The 20084-nt window shown below is 52.7% G+C and overlaps 1 protein-coding gene across 1 annotated transcript in view; it reads right to left on the reverse strand.

The window, feature by feature from the left end:
- Window positions 1-18740, reverse strand: part of PLCD4 (phospholipase C delta 4) — a 204425-nt gene extending 185685 nt beyond the window's left edge. The window contains exons 1-3 of the mRNA XM_069982245.1: window positions 18645-18740; window positions 14991-15046; window positions 8129-8287 (exon numbers count right to left, since the gene is read on the reverse strand). Coding sequence (XP_069838346.1) covers window positions 8129-8287; window positions 14991-15012 — 181 coding nt within the window. The 5' untranslated portion in view covers window positions 15013-15046; window positions 18645-18740. The remainder of the gene's footprint in view (window positions 1-8128; window positions 8288-14990; window positions 15047-18644) is intronic.
- Between the last annotated feature and the right edge of the window lie 1344 nt (window positions 18741-20084).

Here is a 20084-nt window from a genome sequence, read left to right on the forward strand (position 1 = left end):
CGCCACACTGTGACTGGATAACACCGCCACACCAGACCTGACCAATCACACCATACTGTGACTGGATACACCGCCATACCAGACCTAACTAATACCGCCATACTGTGACTGGATAACACACCCGCCACCAGACCTGACCAATTACACCATACTGTGACTGGATAACACCGCTATACCAGACCTGACCAATACCACCATACTGTGACTGGATACACCGCCGCCACACCAGACCTGACCATACTGCCATACTGTAACTGGATACACCGCCATACCAGACCTGACCAATACCGCCATACTGTGACTGGATAATTGTCATACCAGACCTGACGAATACCGCCCATACTGGACTGGATAACACTGTCATACCAGACGTGACTAATACCGCCATACTGTGACTGGATAACACTGCCACACCACCTGACCAATACCGACACACTGTGACTGGATAACACCGCCATACCAGACCTGACCAATACCTCCATACTGTGACTGGATAACACCGCCTTCCAGACCTGGACCAATACCGCCACACTGTGACTGGATAACACCCCATACCAGACCTGACCAATACCGCATACTGTGACTGGATAACACTGCCATACCCGACCTGACCAATACCGCCATACTGTGACTGGATAACACCGCTATACCAGACCTTATACCACCATACTGTGACTGGATAACACTGCCAGACCTGACCAATTCCACCATACTGTGACTGGGTAACACCTCCATACCACACCTGACCAATACTGCCATACTGTGACTGGATAACACCGCCATACCAGACCTGACTAATACCGCCATACTGTGACTGGATAACACCGCCACACCAGACCTGACCAATTACACCATACTGTGACTGGATAACACCGCCATACCAGACCTGACCAATACCGCCATACTGTGACTGGATAACACTGTCATACCAGACCTGACTAATACCACCATACTGTGACTGGATAACACCTCCATAACAGACCTGACCAATACCGCCATACTGTGACTGGATAACACCACTATACCAGACCTGACCAATACCGCCATACTGTGACTGGATAACACCGCTATACCAGACCTGATACCACCATACTGTGACTGGATAACACCTCCATAACAGACCTGACCAATACCGCCATACTGTGACTGGATAACACCACTATACCAGACCTGACCAATACCGCCATACTGTGACTGTATAACACCACTATACCAGACCTGACCAATACCGCCATACTGTGACTGGATAACACCGCCACACCAGACCTGACCAATACCGCCATACTGTGACTGGGTACAACCTCCATACCAGACGTGACCAATACCGCCATACTGTGACTGGATACACCGCCAGACCCTGACCAATTCCACCATACTGTGACTGGATAACACCGCCATACCAGACATGACCAATACCGCCATACTGTGACTGGATAACACTGCCATACCCGACCTGACCAATACCGCCTTACTGTGACTGGATAACACCGCCATACCAGACCTGACCAATACCGCCTTACTGTGACAGGATAAACCTTCATACCAGACCTGACCAATACCGCCATAATGTGACTGGATAACACCGCCATACCAGGACATGACCAATACCCCCTTACTGTGACTGGATAACACCTCCATACCATACCAAATAACACCGCCACACCAGACCTGACCAATACCACCACACTGTGACTGGATAACACCGCCATACCAGACCTGACCAATACTGCCATACTGTGACTGGATAACACTGCCTGGGGGGACCTACTACTATTCGGGAGGGACACTACACCGCTCTGACCACCTGCACAGTATATACACCACAACCTTGGGACATCTCCCCTATCTGTGGGTGGGGGGTCCTACTATCCGCGAGGGTCACTACACCGCTCTGAGACCACCTGCACAGTATATACACCGCAACCTTGGGACATCTCCCCTATCTGTGGGTGGGGGTCCTACTATCCGGGAGGGTCACTACACCGCTCTGACCGCCTGCACAGTGTATACACCACAACCTTGGGACCTCTCTCCTATCTGTGGGTGGGGGGTCCTACTATCCGGGAGGTACACTACACCGCTCTGACCACCTGCACACCATATACACCGCAACCTTGGGACATCTCTCCTATCTGTGGGTGGGGGGTCCTACTACTATCCGGGAGGGACACTACACCGCTCTGACCACCTGCACAGTATATACACCACAACCTTGGGACCTCTCTCCTATCTGTGGGTGGGGGGTCCTACTATCCGGGAGGTACACTACACCGCTCTGACCACCTGCACACCATATACACCGCAACCTTGGGACATCTCTCCTATCTGTGGGTGGGGGGTCCTACTACTATCCGGGAGGGACACTACACCGCTCTGACCACCTGCACAGCATATACACCGCAACCTTGGGACGTCTCTCCTATCTGTGGGTGGGGGGTCCTACTACTATCCGGGAGGGACACTACACCGCTCTGACCACCTGCACAGTATATACACCACAACCTTGGGACCTCTCCCCTATCTGTGGGTGGGGGGGTCCTACTATCCGGGAGGGTCACTACACCGCTCTGACCACCTGCACAGTATATACACCACAACCTTGGGACATCTCCCCTATCTGTGGGTGGGGGGTCCTACTATCCGGGAGGGTCACTACACCGCTCTGACCACCTGCACAGTATATACACCACAACCTTGGGACCTCTCCCCTATCTGTGGGTGGGGGGTCCTACTATCCGGGAGGGTCATTACCCCGCTCTGACCGCCTGTGACTACACTATCCCAAGGGGCCCAATAGCAACCTGACAGGACACCGACCACAGGGGAGAAGGGTACAACCGGCCTTACACTATAACAGCAGACGTGCCATCCCACCTGTGTGCCCACCTGGCACTGGCGTCATGTGACAATCTAATAGGATCCGGCTGTATCTCGGCCATCCACCACCGGAGTGGTGTCACACTACAGCAACCAGCAAGTGACCGGCCATACTTCCGATATAACACCTCGGGGGGCTCACACACTTGGTGTTGCTGAGGCGCCAAACTGTGCGGGGTGGGTCCTATACCACTCCAGGCTACCCTAGTGACCCTAGACCTACTCAGCTGCCACACCACCGTACCAGCTGACCCAGCAGGGAGACCACCATCCAGCAACTACCCGCACCTCATCGCACTAAGGCCCCGTTCCCACTGAGCAAAGCTAGCGGAATTCCGCGACGGAATTGTCCGCCGCGGAATGCCGTTAGCCTCCCGCTCATAATGGGACTCTATGGGAGGCGCGCGCTGCTGCTCTATACGCGCTGAAGAATGAACATGTTCATTCTTCAGCGCGGACAGGGCAGGAGCGCGCGCCCTCCCATAGAGTCCCATTATGAGCGGGAGGCTAACGGCATTCCGCGGCGGACAATTCCGTCGCGGAATTCCGCTAGCTTTGCTCAGTGGGAACGGGGCCTAAGATGTGGTGAGATGGGACTCTCTCTCTGAGGTCACCTTACCGTGGTGAGATGGGACACTCCCTCTCTCTGAGGTCACCATACCGTGGTGAGATGGGACTCTCTCTCTCTGAGGTCACCTTACCGTGGTGAGATGGGACACTCCCTCTCTCTGAGGTCACCATACCGTGGTGAGATGGGACACTCCCTCTCTCTGAGGTCACCTTACCGTGGTGAGATGGGACACTCCCTCTCTCTGAGGTCACCATACCGTGGTGAGATGGGACTCTCTCTCTCTGAGGTCACCTTACCGTGGTGAGATGGGACACTCCCTCTCTCTGAGGTCACCATACCGTGGTGAGATGGGACTCTCTCTCTCTGAGGTCACCTTACCGTGGTGAGATAGGACTCTCTCTCTGAGGTCACCTTACCGTGGTGAGATGGGACTCTCTCTCTCTCTGAGGTCACCTTACCGTGGTGAGATGGGACTCTCTCTCTCTGAGGTCACCTTACTGTGGTGAGATGGGACTCTCTCTCTCTGAGGTCACCTTACCGTGGTGAGATGGGACTCTCTCTCTCTGAGGTCACCTTACCGTGGTGAGATGGGACTCTCTCTCTCTGAGGTTATCTTACCGTGGTGAGATGGGACACTCCCCTCTCTCTGAGGTCACCATACCGTGGTGAGATGGGACACTCCCTCTCTTCTGAGGTCACCTTACCGTGGTGAGATGGGACTCTCTCTCCTGAGGTCACCTTACCGTGGTGAGATGGGACTCTCTCTCTGAGGTCACCTTACCTTGGTGAGATGGGACTCTCTCTCTCTGAGGTCACCTTACCGTGGTGAGATGGGAACTCTCTCTCTGAGGTCACCTTACCGTGGTGAGATGGGACGGTCTCTTTTAAGGTCACCAATACCGTGGTGAGATGGGACTCTCTCTCTCTGAGGTCACCTTACCGTGGTGAGATGGGACCTACTCTTTCTCTGAGGTCACCATACCGTGGTGAGATGGGACTCTCTCTCTCTGAGGTTACCTTACCATGGTGAGATGGGACTCCTCTCTCTCTGAGGTCACCTTACCATGGTGAGATGGGACTCTCTCTCTGAGGTCACCTTACCGTGGTGAGATGGGACTCTCTCTCTCTCTCTCTGAGGTCACCATACCGTGGTGAGATGGGACTCTCTCTCTCTGAGGTCACCTTACTGTGGTGAGATGGGACTCTCTCTCTCTCTGAGGTCACCATACCGTGGTGAGATGGGACTCTCTCTCTCTGAGGTCACCTTACCGTGGTGAGATGGGACTCTCTCTCTCTCTCTGAGGTCACCTTACCGTGGTGAGATGGGACTCTCTCTGAGGTCTCCTTACCGTGGTGAGATGGGACTCTCTCTCTCTGAGGTCACCTTACCGTGGTGAGATGGGACTCTCTCTCTGAGGTCACCATACCGTGGTGAGATGGGACTCTCTCTCTCTGAGGTCACCCTTACCGTGGTGAGATGGGACTCTCTCTCTGAGGTCACCTTACCTTGGTGAGATGGGACTCTCTCTCTCTGAGGTCACCTTACCATGGTGAGATGGGACTCTCTCTCTCTGAGGTCACCTTACCATGGTGAGATGGGACTCTCTCTCTCTGAGGTCACCATACCGTGGTGAGATGGGACTCTCTCTCTGAGGTCACCTTACCGTGGTGAGATGGGACTCTCTCTCTGAGGTCACCTTACTATGGTGAGATGGGACTCTCTCTCTCTGAGGTCACCTTACTATGGTGAGATGGGACTCTCTCTCTCTGAGGTCACCTTACCATGGTGAGATGGGACTCTCTCTCTGAGGTCACCATACCGTGGTGAGATGGGACTCTCTCTCTGAGGTCACCTTACCGTGGTGAGATGGGACTCTCTCTCTCTGAGGTCACCTTACAATGGTGAGATGGGACTCTCTCTCTCTCTGAGGTCACCTTACCGTGGTGAGATGGGACTCTCTCTCTCTGAGGTTCACCTTACCGTGGTGAGATGGGACTCTCTCTCTGAGGTCACCATACCTTGGTGAGATGGGACTCTCTCTCTCTGAGGTCACCTTACCGTGGTGAGATGGGACTCTCTCTCTGAGGTCACCTTACCTTGGTGAGATGGGACTCTCTCTCTCTGAGGTCACCTTACCATGGTGAGATGGGACTCTCTCTCTCTGAGGTCACCTTACCATGGTGAGATGGGACTCTCTCTCTCTGAGGTCACCATACCGTGGTGAGATGGGACTCTCTCTCTCTGAGGTCACCTTACCATGGTGAGATGGGACTCTCTCTCTCTGAGGTCACCTTACCATGGTGAGATGGGACTCTCTCTCTGAGGTCACCATACCGTGGTGAGATGGGACTCTCTCTCTGAGGTCACCTTACCGTGGTGAGATGGGACTCTCTCTCTCTGAGGTCACCTTACAATGGTGAGATGGGACTCTCTCTCTCTGAGGTCACCGTATCGTGGTGAGATGGGACTCTCTCTCTCTGAGGTCACCTTACCGTGGTGAGATGGGACTCTCTCTCTGAGGTCACCATACCGTGGTGAGATGGGACTCTCTCTCTCTGAGGTCACCTTACCGTGGTGAGATGGGACTCTCTCTCTGAGGTCACCATACCGTGGTGAGATGGGACTCTCTCTGAGGTCACCTTACCGTGGTGAGATGGGACTCTCTCTGAGGTCACCTTACCGTGGTGAGATGGGACTCTCTCTCTGAGGTCACCTTTCCGTGGTGAGATGGGACTCTCTCTCTGAGGTCACCATACCATGGTGAGATGGGACTCTCTCTCTGAGGTCACCATACCGTGGTGAGATGGGACTCTCTCTCTCTGAGGTCACCTTACCGTGGTGAGATGGGACTCTCTCTCTGAGGTCACCATACCGTGGTGAGATGGGACTCTCTCTGAGGTCACCTTACCGTGGTGAGATGGGACTCTCTCTGAGGTCACCTTACCGTGGTGAGATGGGACTTTCTCTCTGAGGTCACCTTTCCGTGGTGAGATGGGACTCTCTCTCTGAGGTCACCATACCATGGTTGAGATGGGACTCTCTCTGAGGTCACCTTACCGTGGTGAGATGGGACTCTCTCTCTGAGGTCACCTTACCGTGGTGAGATGGGACTCTCTCTCTGAGGTCACCATACCGTGGTGAGATGGGACTCTCTCTCTCTGAGGTCACCTTACCGTGGTGAGATGGGACTCTCTCTCTGAGGTCACCATACCGTGGTGAGATGGGGACTCTCTCTGAGGTCACCTTACCGTGGTGAGATGGGACTCTCTCTGAGGTCACCTTACCGTGGTGAGATGGGACTCTCTCTGAGGTCACCTTACCGTGGTGAGATGGGACTCTCTCTCTGAGGTCACCTTTCCGTGGTGAGATGGGACTCTCTCTCTGAGGTCACCATACCATGGTGAGATGGGACTCTCTCTGAGGTCACCTTACCGTGGTAAGATGGGACTCTCTCTCTGAGGTCACCTTTCCGTGGTGAGATGGGACTCTCTCTCTGAGGTCACCATACCATGGTGAGATGGGGACTCTCTCTCTGAGGTTACCATACTGTGGTGAGATGGGACTCTCTCTCTGAGGTCACCTTACCGTGGTGAGATGGGACTCTCTCTCTCTCTGAGGTCACCTTACCGTGGTGAGATGGGACTCTCTCTCTCTGAGGTCACCTTACTATGGTGAGATGGGACTCTCTCTCTCTGAGGTCACCTTACCATGGTGAGATGGGACTCTCTCTGAGGTCACCTTTCCGTGGTGAGATGGGACTCTCTCTGAGGTCACCTTTCCGTGGTGAGATGGGACACTTGATGTGATGAAAACCTAAGAACCTAATTTTTTAGAAGACAACTTAGGAGCTGGTTTTTTCTGGTGTGTATGACAGAGGGAGTATACACGGGGAGCCCTGGCACTTGCTGGTTGCTGCTGCACTTTTTTTTCTCTTCTGGTGTTGACCTCCCCTTCCCCACCTCCTCCCATTACTACTGCAGAGCGATTACTGGAAATACAGCTGCACTTCTGGCACAATGTTCCTCCACAGCAGAACTCCGTGCTCAGGGTCTGGGGGGGGGGGGGGGGGAGACAGTAATTGGAGTGCAGACCTTGTTTCCTCCATCTAATCAATATGTAATCAGAGGAGATGGATGGGAGACGTTCCAGAAGCTTCTGCCCGGGACACCAGAAACCTTCTGCAGCTTTCTAGAAGCTTCCTGCTCCCTGTCAGAGAACCCCAGTGATGTCACAGCTGAGGATTTGCTGCAATTGTATCCAGTGTGTAAGGTAAATAGATCAGGAGAAGCTGCGTCTCGCCAGTGGTGAAGATCTGCTGCAATGTGTCGGTGCAGCCTATCAGTGTCTGTCTGTGATGGACTTTACACGTTTCAGTAATTGGGCGAGTGCCGGGAATTTGTTGTGTGTACTGTGCCTTGGCCCAGGCACCACCCGACCACTACCCTATATATCAGTGCAGGCTATGACCTTCAGTGTGCGGATATGTCCGTTCTGTGACATCACAGGGTGGAGGCCTAGAAAGCCGCAGAACGTTTCGCTGACCCCTGTGACACCACATGGAGGCTTCTTCTCACGGCCGACATTGATGGTTTGTGGCTAGGACGTAACTGGATGGAACACTGACTGCTGCTAGACCAATAGCCCAGTGACCCCCGGGGGCAGCGGCAGCAATCACTTACAGGTGGACTTGGTGTTGCCCGTCTTCTTAGACTTGTACCAGACGGTCATACAGTCCTCCTGTAGCTTGAAGTATCGCGCCTTCTTCCAACTTCGTGACTTCACTTTTCTCATCAGGGAGCCGGACTGCATCATCTGTAAGTTCTCATCCAGTTGCAGCCCTGAAAGAGAGCAAAGTGAGCAGAGGGCGCGCCAGCAGTGTCCCATCCCTGAAAGAGAGTAAAGTGAGCAGAGGGCGCGCCAGCAGTGTCCTATCCCTGACAGAGAGCAAAGTGAGCAGAGGGCGCGCCAGCAGTGTCCCATCCCTGAAAGAGAGTAAAGTGAGCAGAGGGCGCGCCAGCAGTGTCCCATCCCTGACAGAGAGCAAAGTGAGCAGAGGGCGCACCAGCAGTGTCCCATCCCTGACAGAGAGCAAAGTGAGCAGAGGGCGCGCCAGCAGTGTCGCATCCCTGACAGAGAGTAAAGTGAGCAGAGGGCGCGCCAGCAGTGTCCTATCCCTGAAAGAGAGCAAAGTGAGCAGAGGGCGCGCCAGCAGTGTCCCATCCCTGACAGAGAGCAAAGTGAGCAGAGGGCGTGCCAGCAGTGTCCTATCCCCATCCCTGACAGAGTAAAGTGAGCAGAGGGCGCGCCAGCAGTGTCCCATCCCTGACAGAGAGCAAAGTGAGCAGAGGGTGCGCCAGCAGTGTCCTATCCCTGAAAGAGAGCAAAGTGAGCAGAGGGTGCGCCAGCAGTGTCCCATCCCTGAAAGAGAGCAAAGTGAGCAGAGGGCGCGCCAGCAGTGTCCCATCCCTGACAGAGAGCAAAGTGAGCAGAGGGCGCGCCAGCAGTGTCCCATCCCTGACAGAGAGCAAAGTGAGCAGAGGGTGCGCCAGCAGTGTCCCATCCCTGAAAGAGAGCAAAGTGAGCAGAGGGTGCGCCAGCAGTGTCCTATCCCTGAAAGAGAGCAAAGTGAGCAGAGGGCGCGCCAGCAGTGTCCCATCCCTGACAGAGAGCAAAGTGAGCAGAGGGCGCGCCAGCAGTGTCCCATCCCTGACAGAGAGCAAAGTGAGCAGAGGGCGTGCCAGCAGTGTGCTATCCCTGACAGAGAGTAAAGTGAGCAGAGGGCGCGCCAGCAGTGTCCCATCCCTGACAGAGAGCAAAGTGAGCAGAGGGCGCGCCAGCAGTGTCCTATCCCTGACAGAGAGTAAAGTGAGCAGAGGGCGCGCCAGCAGTGTCCCATCCCTGACAGAAAGCAAAGTAAGCAGAGGGCGCGCCAGCAGTGTCCCATCCCTGACAGAGAGTAAAGTGAGCAGAGGGCGCGCCAGCAGTGTCCCATCCCTGACAGAGAGCAAAGTAAGCAGAGGGCGCGCCAGCAGTGTCCCAGCCCTGACAGAGAGTAAAGTGAGCAGAGGGCGCGCCAGCAGTGTCCCATCCCCTTCCCTGACAGAGAGCAAAGTGAGCAGAGGGCGCGCCAGCAGTGTCCTATCCCTGACAGAGAGTAAAGTGAGCAGAGGGCGCACCAGCAGTGTCCCATCCCCCTCCCTAACAGAGAGCAAAGTGAGCAGAGGGCGCGCCAGCAGTGTCCCATCCCTGACAGAGAGTAAAGTGGGCAGAGGGCGCGCCAGCAGTGTCCCATCCCTGACAGAGAGCAAAGTAAGCAGAGGGCGCGCCAGCAGTGTCCCATCCCTGACAGAGAGCAAAGTGAGCAGAGGGCGCGCCAGCAGTGTCCCATCCCTGACAGAGAGCAAAGTATGCAGAGGGCGCGCCAGCAGTGTCCCATCCCTGACAGAGAGCAAAGTGAGCAGAGGGCGCGCCAGCAGTGTCCCATCCCTGACAGAGAGCAAAGCGAGCAGAGGGCGCGCCAGCAGTGTCCCATCCCTGACAGAGAGCAAAGTGAGCAGAGGGCGCGCCAGCAGTGTCCCATCCCTGACAGAGAGCAAAGTGAGCAGAGGGCGCGCCAGCAGTGTCCCATCCCTGACAGAGAGTAAAGTGAGCAGAGGGCGCGCCAGCAGTGTCCCATCCCCATCCCTGACAGAGAGTAAAGTGAGCAGAGGGCGGGCCAGCAGTGTCCTATCCCTGACAGAGTAAAGTGAGCAGAGGGCGTGCCAGCAGTGTCCTATCCCTGACAGAGTAAAGTGAGCAGAGGGCGCGCCAGCAGTGTCCTATCCCCATCCCTGACAGAGTAAAGTGAGCAGAGGGCGCGCCAGCAGTGTCCCATCCCTGACAGAGAGCAAAGTGAGCAGAGGGCGCGCCAGCAGTGTCCCATGCCTGACAGAGAGCAAAGTGAGCAGAGGGCGCGCCAGCAGTGTCCCAGCCCTGACAGAGAGTAAAGTGAGCAGAGGGCGCGCCAGCAGTGTCCCATCCCCATCCCTGAAAGAGAGTAAAGTGAGCAGAGGGCGCACCAGCAGTGTCCCATCCCTGACAGAGTAAAGTGAGCAGAGGGCGCGCCAGCAGTGTCCTATCCCCTTCCCTGACAGAGAGCAAAGTGAGCAGAGGGCGCGCCAGCAGTGTCCCATCCCTGACAGAGCAAAGTGAGCAGAGGGCGCGCCAGCAGTGTCCCATCCCTGACAGAGTAAAGTGAGCAGAGGGCGCGCCAGCAGTGTCCCATCCCTGACAGAGAGCAAAGTGAGCAGAGGGCGCGCCAGCAGTGTCCCATCCCCATCCCTGAAAGAGAGCAAAGTGAGCAGAGGGCGCGCCAGCAGTGTCCCATCCCTGACAGAGAGCAAAGTGAGCAGAGGGCGCGCCAGCAGTGTCCCATCCCTGACAGAGAGCAAAGTGAGCAGAGGGCGCGCCAGCAGTGATCCATCCCTGACAGAGAGCAAAGTGAGCAGAGGGCGCGTCAGCAGTGTCCCATCCCTGACAGAGAGCAAAGTGAGCAGAGGGCGCGCCAGCAGTGTCCCATCCCTGACAGAGAGCAAAGCGAGCAGAGGGCGCGCCAGCAGTGTCCCATCCCTGACAGAGAGCAAAGTGAGCAGAGGGCGCGCCAGCAGTGTCCTATCCCTGACAGAGAGTAAAGTGAGCAGAGGGCGCGCCAGCAGTGTCCCAGCCCTGACAGAGAGCAAAGTGAGCAGAGGGCGCGCCAGCAGTGTCCCATCCCTGACAGAGAGCAAAGTGAGCAGAGGGCGCGCCAGCAGTGTCCTATCCCTGAAAGAGAGCAAAGTGAGCAGAGGGCGCGCCAGCAGTGTCCTATCCCTGACAGAGAGCAAAGTGAGCAGAGGGCGCGCCAGCAGTGTCCCATCCCTGACAGAGAGCAAAGTGAGCAGAGGGCGCGCCAGCAGTGTCCTATCCCTGACAGAGAGCAAAGTAAGCAGAGGGCGCGCCAGCAGTGTCCCATCCCTGACAGAGAGCAAAGTGAGCAGAGGGCGCGCCAGCAGTGTCCCATCCCTGACAGAGAGCAAAGTGAGCAGAGGGCGCCGCCAGCAGTGTCCCAGCCCTGACAGAGAGCAAAGTGAGCAGAGGGCGCGCCAGCAGTGTCCCATCCCTGACAGAGAGCAAAGTGAGCAGAGGGCGCGCCAGCAGTGTCCCATCCCTGACAGAGAGCAAAGTGAGCAGAGGGCGCGCCAGCAGTGTCCCATCCCTGACAGAGAGCAAAGTGAGCAGAGGGCGCGCCAGCAGTGTCCCATCCCTGACAGAGAGCAAAGTGAGCAGAGGGCGCGCCAGCAGTGTCCCATCCCTGACAGAGAGCAAAGTGAGCAGAGGGCGCGCCAGCAGTGTCCCAGCCCTGACAGAGAGCAAAGTGAGCAGAGGGCGCGCCAGCAGTGTCCCATCCCTGACAGAGAGCAAAGTGAGCAGAGGGCGCGTCAGCAGTGTCCCATCCCTGACAGAGAGCAAAGTATGCAGAAAGTGTGACAAACGTGGAGGTGTGTTTGTCATGCCCTTTGCTCACTTTACTCTCTTTTAGGGCTTAGGCAAGGTGTGTTTGGCATGCTCTCAAATCACTTTACTTTCTTTCAGGGCTGAAAATGGGATGTGGTTGGCATGTTCTCTGTTTTCTGAAAGAGAGTAAAGTAAGCAGAGTGCGCACCAACCATGTGCCATCCCCAGCCCTGAAAGAGAGTAAAGTGGGGAGAAAGCGCACCAACCGCGTCCCATCCCCCGCTTTGAAAGAGAGTAAAGTAAGCATAGAGCGTGCCAAACATAAGTGTCCCCAGCCCTGAAAGAGTAAAGTGAGCAACAGTGCGCCAAATGCACATACACATTTGGCACGCTCTCTGCTCACTTTACTCTCAGGGCTGGGACTCTGTTGGCGCTCTCTGCTCACTTTACTCTCAGGGCTGGGACTCTGTTGGCGCTCTCTGCTCACTTTACTCTCAGGGCTGGGACACTGTTGGCGCTCTCTGCTCACTTTACTCTCAGGGCTGGGACACTGTTGGCGCTCTCTGCTCACTTTACTATCAGGGCTGGGACTTGGTTGGCGCTCTCTGCTCACTTTACTCTCAGGGCTGGGACACTGTTGGCGCTCTCTGCTCACTTTACTCTCAGGGCTGGGACACTGTTGGCGCTCTCTGCTCACTTTACTCTCAGGGCTGGGACTTGGTTGGCGCGCTCTCTGCTCACTTTACTCTCTTTCAGTGTTGGGTATGTGCACACTACGGAAAGCTGGTGTATTACCTCGCCCTGCTCGTGGACGCGCTCATCTCCACTGATCCCATAGGCTTCATTCTAGGGTTTGCCAAATTTCACGGTCTGCCTAAAGAATGAGTTTATTCTTCGGGCGGACAGCAGAATCTGGCAAACCCTAGAATGAAGCCTATGGGATCAGCGGGGGCGAGCTGCCGAATATGGGGCGGGTGATACACCGGGATTCCATAGTGTGCACATACCTTTTCAGTGTTGGGGATGGGACGCTATTGGCGCGCTCTCCAATCACTTTACTCTCTTTCAGTGTTAGGTATGGGACGCTGTTGGCGCGCTCTCCGCTCGCTTTACTCTCAGTGTTTAAGATGTGACGCGGTTTGACGCGCTCTCCGCTCAATTAACTCTCTTTCAGTGTTGGGGATGGGACGCGGTTTGGCGCTCTCTGCTCACCTTACTCTCAGTGTTAAGCATGGGAGGCGGTTTGGCGCTCTCCGCTCACTTTACTCTCTTTCAGTGTTGGGGCTGGGACGCTGTTGGCACGCTCTCCAATCACTTTACTCTCTTTCAGTGTTAGGGATGGGACGCGGTTTGGCGCGCTCTCCGCTCACTTTACTCTCTTTCAGTGTTGGGGATGGGACGCTGTTGGCGCGCTATCCGCTCACTTTACTCTCAGTGTTGAAGATGGGATGTAATTTCACATGCTCTCCGCTCACTTTACTCTCTTTCAGTGTTGGGGATGGGGGGCTGTTGGCACGCTCTCCAATCACTTTACTCTCTTTCAGTGTTGGGGCTGGGACGCTGTTGGCACGCTCTCCAATCACTTTACTCTCTTTCAGTGTTAGGGATGGGACGCGGTTTGGCGCGCTATCCGCTCACTTTACTTTCAGTGTTGAAGATGGGATGTAATTTCACATGCTCTCCGCTCACTTTACTCTCTTTCAGTGTTGGGGATGGGGGGCTGTTGGCGCGCTCTCCGCTCACTTTCCTCTCAATGTTGGGGATGGGACACTGTTGGCACGCTCTCCGCTCAATTAACTTTCTTTCAGTGTTGGGGATGAGACAATATTGGCATGCTCTCCGCTCACTTTCCTCTCAGTGTTGGGGATGGGACACTGTTGGCACGTTCTCCGCTAACTTTACTCTCTTTCAGTGTTGGGGACGGGACACTGTTAGTGCGCTCTCCACTCACTTTACGCACTTTCAGTGTTGGGGACGGGACGCAGTTGGCACTCTCTCTGCTCACAGTGTTAAGGACGGGACGCGGTTTGGCGCTCTCCACTCACTTTACGCACTTTCAGTGTTGGGGATGGGACGCTGTACGTACGCTCTTCGCTCACTTTACTTTTTCAGTGTTGGGGCTGGGACACTGTTGGCGTGCTCTCTGCTCACTTTACTCACAGTGTTAAAGATGCAACGCGGTTTGGAGCGTACTCCGCTCACTTTACTCTCTTTCAGTGTTGGGGATGGGACGCTGTTAGTCCGCTCTCCGCTCACTTTACTCTCTTTCAGTGTTGGGGATGGGACGCTGTTAGTCCGCTCTCCGCTCACTTTACTCTCTTTCAGTGTTGGGGATGGGACGCTGTTAGTCCGCTCTCCGCTCACTTTACTCTCTTTCAGTGTTGGGGATGGGACGCTGTTAGTCCGCTCTCCGCTCACTTTACTCTCTTTCAGTGTTGGGCATGGGACGCGGTTTGGTGCGCTCTCCGCTCTCTTTACTCTCTTTCAGTGTTGGAGATGGGACGCTGTTAGTGCGCTCTCCACTAATTTTACTCTCTTTCAGTGTTGGGCATGGGACGCGGTTTGGCGCGCTCTCCGCTCTCTTTACTCTCTTTCAGTGTTGGGGATGGGACGCTGTTAGTGCGCTCTCCACTAACTTTACTCTCTTTCAGTGTTGGGGATGGGACGCTGTTAGTCCGCTCTCCGCTCACTTTACTCTCTTTCAGTGTTGGGCATGGGACGCGGTTTGGCGCGCTCTCCGCTAACTTTACTCTCTTTCCGTATTGGGGACGGGACGCTGTTGGCGCGCTATCCGCTCACTTTACTCTCAGTGTTGGGGCTGGGATGCTGTTGGCGCGCTATCCGCTCACTTTACTCTCAGTGTTGGGGATGGGACGCTGTTGGCGCGCTATCCGCTCACTTTACTCTCAGTGTTGGGGCTGGGATGCTGTTGGCGCTCTCCGCTCAATTAACTCTCTTTCAGTGTTGCGGCTGGGACCCTGTTGGCGCTCTCCACTCACTTTCCTCTCAGTGTTAAGGGTGGGAGGTGGTTTGGCGCTCAACCTGTCCCCTCGGCAGACTGATACTTACGGGCGGAGCACGGAGAGGTCATGGTGTGTCCGCTATACCCTCAGCGCTCCCGGCATCTGCCACACAGAGATACAGGAATTATACAACTGTCTAATAGGGAATCTCCTTGTTACCTATAGTAACCAATCACAGAATGGCTTTCACTTCTTATACCACCGATATAATTAAAAAAGCTACGCTCTGATTGGTTGCTAGGGGCAACAAGAACCACATCATTAAGAGACAACTTTGATATAACTTCCAGACATTACATCCTATGTGACTGATATCAGCCGCTCCTCTTATAACGCTCCAGTACTGATATATCCTCCTATTATATATGTGACTGATATCAGCCGCTCCTCTTATAACGCTCCAGTACTGATATATCCTCCTATTACATCATATGTGACTGATATCAGCCGCTCCTCTTATAACGCTCCAGTACTGATATATCCTCCTATTACATCATATATGACTGATATCAGCCGCTCCTCTTATAACGCTCCAGTACTGATATAACCTCCAGATATTACATCATATGTGACTGATATCAGCCGCTCCTCTTATAACGCTCCAGTACTGATATAATCTCCAGACATTACATCCTATGTGACTGATATCAGCCGCTCCTCTTATAACGCTCCAGTACTGATATAACCTCCAGATATTACATCATATGTGACTGATATCAGCCGCTCCTCTTATAACGCTCCAGTACTGATATATCCTCCTATTACATCATATGTGACTGATATCAGCCGCTCCTCTTATAACGCTCCAGCACTGATATAACCTCCAGACATTACATCATATATGACTGATATCAGCCGCTCCTCTTATAACGCTCCAGTACTGATATAACCTCCAGATATTACATCATATGTGACTGATATCAGCCGCTCCTCTTATAACGCTCCAGTACTGATATATCCTCCTATTACATCATATGTGACTGATATCAGCCGCTCCTCTTATATCGCTCCAGCACTGATATATCCTCCTATTACATCATATGTGACTGATATCAGCCGCTCCTCTTATAACGCTCCAGTACTGATATAACCTCCAGATATTACATCATATGTGACTGATATCAGCCGCTCCTCTTATAACGCTCCAGTACTGATATATCCTCCTATTACATCCTATGTGACTGATATCAGCCGCTCCTCTTATATCGCTCCAGCACTGATATATCCTCCTATTACATCATATATGACTGATATCAGCCGCTCCTCTTATAACGCTCCAGCACTGATATAACCTCCAGATATTACATCATATGTGACTGATATCAGCCGCTCCTCTTATAACGCTCCAGTACTGATATATCCTCCTATTACATTACATGTGACTGATATCAGCCGCTCCTCTTATAACGCTCCAGTACTGATATATCCTCCTATTACATCATATGTGACTGATATCAGCCGCTCCTCTTATAACGCTCCAGTACTGATATAACCTCCAGATATTACATCATATGTGACTGATATCAGCCGCTCCTCTTATAACGCTCCAGCACTGATATATCCTCCTATTACATCATATGTGACTGATATCAGCCGCTCCTCTTATAACGCTCCAGCACTGATATATCCTCCTATTACATCATATGTGACTGATATCAGCCGCTCCTCTTATAACGCTCCAGTACTGATATATCCTCCTATTACATCCTATGTGACTGATATCAGCCGCTCCTCTTATATCGCTCCAGCACTGATATATCCTCCTATTACATCATATATGACTGATATCAGCCGCTCCTCTTATAACGCTCCAGCACTGATATAACCTCCAGATATTACATCATATGTGACTGATATCAGCCGCTCCTCTTATAACGCTCCAGTACTGATATATCCTCCTATTACATTATATGTGACTGATATCAGCCGCTCCTCTTATAACGCTCCAGTACTGATATAACCTCCAGATATTACATCATATGTGACTGATATCAGCCGCTCCTCTTATAACGCTCCAGTACTGATATAACTCCTATTACATCATATGTGACTGATATCAGCCGCTCCTCTTATAACGCTCCAGCACTGATATAACCTCCAGACATTACATCATATATGACTGATATCAGCCGCTCCTCTTATAACGCTCCAGTACTGATATAACCTCCAGATATTACATCATATGTGACTGATATCAGCCGCTCCTCTTATAACGCTCCAGTACTGATATAACCTCCTATTACATCATATGTGACTGATATCAGCCGCTCCTCTTATAACGCTCCAGCACTGATATAACCTCCAGACATTACATCATATATGACTGATATCAGCCGCTCCTCTTATATCGCTCCAGTACTGATATAACCTCCAGATATTACATCATATGTGACTGATATCAGCCGCTCCTCTTATAACGCTCCAGTACTGATATAACCTCCAGATATTACATCATATGTGACTGATATCAGCCGCTCCTCTTATAACGCTCCAGTACTGATATATCCTCCTATTACATCATATGTGACTGATATCAGCCGCTCCTCTTATAACGCTCCAGTACTGATATATATTCTCCTATTACATCATATGTGACTGATATCAGCCGCTCCTCTTATAACGCTCCACCACTGATATAACCTCCTATTACATCCTATGTGACTGATATCAGCCGCTCCTCTTATAACGCTCCAGCACTGATATATCCTCCTATTACATCCTATGTGACTGATATCAGCAGCTCCTCTTATAACGCTCCAGTACTGATATATCCTCCTATTACATCATATGTGACTGATATCAGCCGCTCCTCTTATAACGCTCCAGTACTGATATATATTCTCCTATTACATCCTATGTGACTGATATCAGCCGCTCCTCTTATAACGCTCCAGTACTGATATATCCTCCTATTACATCATATGTGACTGATATCAGCCGCTCCTCTTATAACGCTCCAGTACTGATATAACCTCCAGATATTACATCATATGTGACTGATATCAGCCGCTCCTCTTATAACGCTCCAGTACTGATATATCCTCCTATTACATCATATGTGACTGATATCAGCCGCTCCTCTTATAACGCTCCAGCACTGATATATCCTCCTATTACATCATATGTGACTGATATCAGCCGCTCCTCTTATATCGCTCCAGCACTGATATATCCTCCTATTACATCCTATGTGACTAATATCAGCCGCTCCCCTTATAACACTCCAGTACTGATATATCCTCCTATTACATCATATGTGACTGATATCAGCCGCTCCTCTTATAACGCTCCAGTACTGATATAACCTCCTATTACATCATATGTGACTGATATCAGCCGCTCCTCTTATAACGCTCCAGCACTGATATATCCTCCTATTACATCCTATGTGACTGATATCAGCCGCTCCTCTTATAACACTCCAGTACTGATATATCCTCCTATTACATCATATGTGACTGATATCAGCCGCTCCTCTTATAACGCTCCAGTACTGATATATCCTCCTATTACATCATATGTGACTGATATCAGCCGCTCCTCTTATAACGCTCCAGTACTGATATATCCTCCTATTACATCATATGTGACTGATATCAGCCGCTCCTCTTATAACACTCCAGTACTGATATAACCTCCTATTACATCATATGTGACTGATATCAGCGGCTCCAGCACTATTATAAGCTGCTGCACTGACCTGATGGACGCAGCGTCTCTCCGTTTCTGGGCTCAGCAGGATGAGGAGACCCGTGCAGGGGAGACCCCGGGCGCTGAGTGACGGCTGCGCTGAGCTTACAGGGTTACACAGCAGCACAGGCTCCAGTGGAAAGAAGCATCCGATTACAGGACGACAGATGACGGCTCCGAGCGGTGTGACCAGGGGAGGGGCGGAGCCGGCTCATCCCATTATGTGTGTGTGTGTGTATATATATATATACTGGATCCACCACAACCTCATCATACTACACCTCAGCTGCTGCAGAACCTCATCCAACACACCTCAGCTGCTGCAGAACCTCATCCTACACCTCAGCTGCTGCAGAACCTCATCCTACACCTCAGCTGCTGCAGAACCTCTTCATACTACACCTCAGCTGCTGCAGAACCTCTTCATACTACACCTCAGCTGCTGCAGAACCTCATCCTACACCTCAGCTGCTGCAGAACCTCATCCTACACCTCAGCTGCTGCAGAACATCACACTACACCTCAGCTGCTGCAGAACCTCATACACACCTCAGCTGCTGCAGAACCTCCTCATACTACACCTCAGCTGCTGCAGAACCTCATCATCCTACACCTCAGCTGCTGCAGAACCTCATCATACTACACCTCAGCTGCTGCAGAACCTCATCCTACACCTCAGCTGCTGCAGAACCTCCTCATACTACACCTCAGCTGCTGCACAACCTCATCATACTACACCTCAGCTGCTGCAGAACCTCATCATACTACACCTCAGCTGCTGCAGAACATCATCCTACTACACCTCAGCTGCTGCAGAACCTCATCATCCTACACCCCAGCTGCTGCAGAACCTCATCATACACCTCAGCTGCTGCAGAACCTCTTCATACTACACCTCAGCTGCTGCAGAACCTCATCATACTACACCTCAGCTGCTGCAGAACATCATCATACACCTCAGCTGCTGCAGAACCTCATCATACACCTCAGCTGCTGCAGAACCTCTTCATACTACACCTCAGCTGCTGCAGAACCTCATCCTACACCTCAGCTGCTGCAGAACCTCATCATACTACACCTCAGCTGCTGCAGAACCTCTTCATACTACACCTCAGCTGCTGCAGAACCTCTTCATACTACACCTCAGCTGCTGCAGAACCTCTTCATACTACACCTCAGCTGCTGCAGAACCTCATCATCCTACACCTCAGCTGCTGCAGAACCTCATCATCCTACACCTCAGCTGCTGCAGAACCTCATCATCCTACACCTCAGCTGCTGCAGAACCTCATCATCCTACACCTCAGCTGCTGCAGAACCTCATCATCCTACACCTCAGCTGCTGCAGAACCTCATCATCCTACACCTCAGCTGCTGCAGAACCTCATCATACTACACCTCAGCTGCTGCAGAACCTCATCATCCTACACCTCAGCTGCTGCAGAACCTC

Source organism: Dendropsophus ebraccatus, chromosome 9 (genome assembly GCF_027789765.1).
Source record: "Dendropsophus ebraccatus isolate aDenEbr1 chromosome 9, aDenEbr1.pat, whole genome shotgun sequence".
Classification (NCBI taxonomy): domain Eukaryota; kingdom Metazoa; phylum Chordata; class Amphibia; order Anura; family Hylidae; genus Dendropsophus; species Dendropsophus ebraccatus.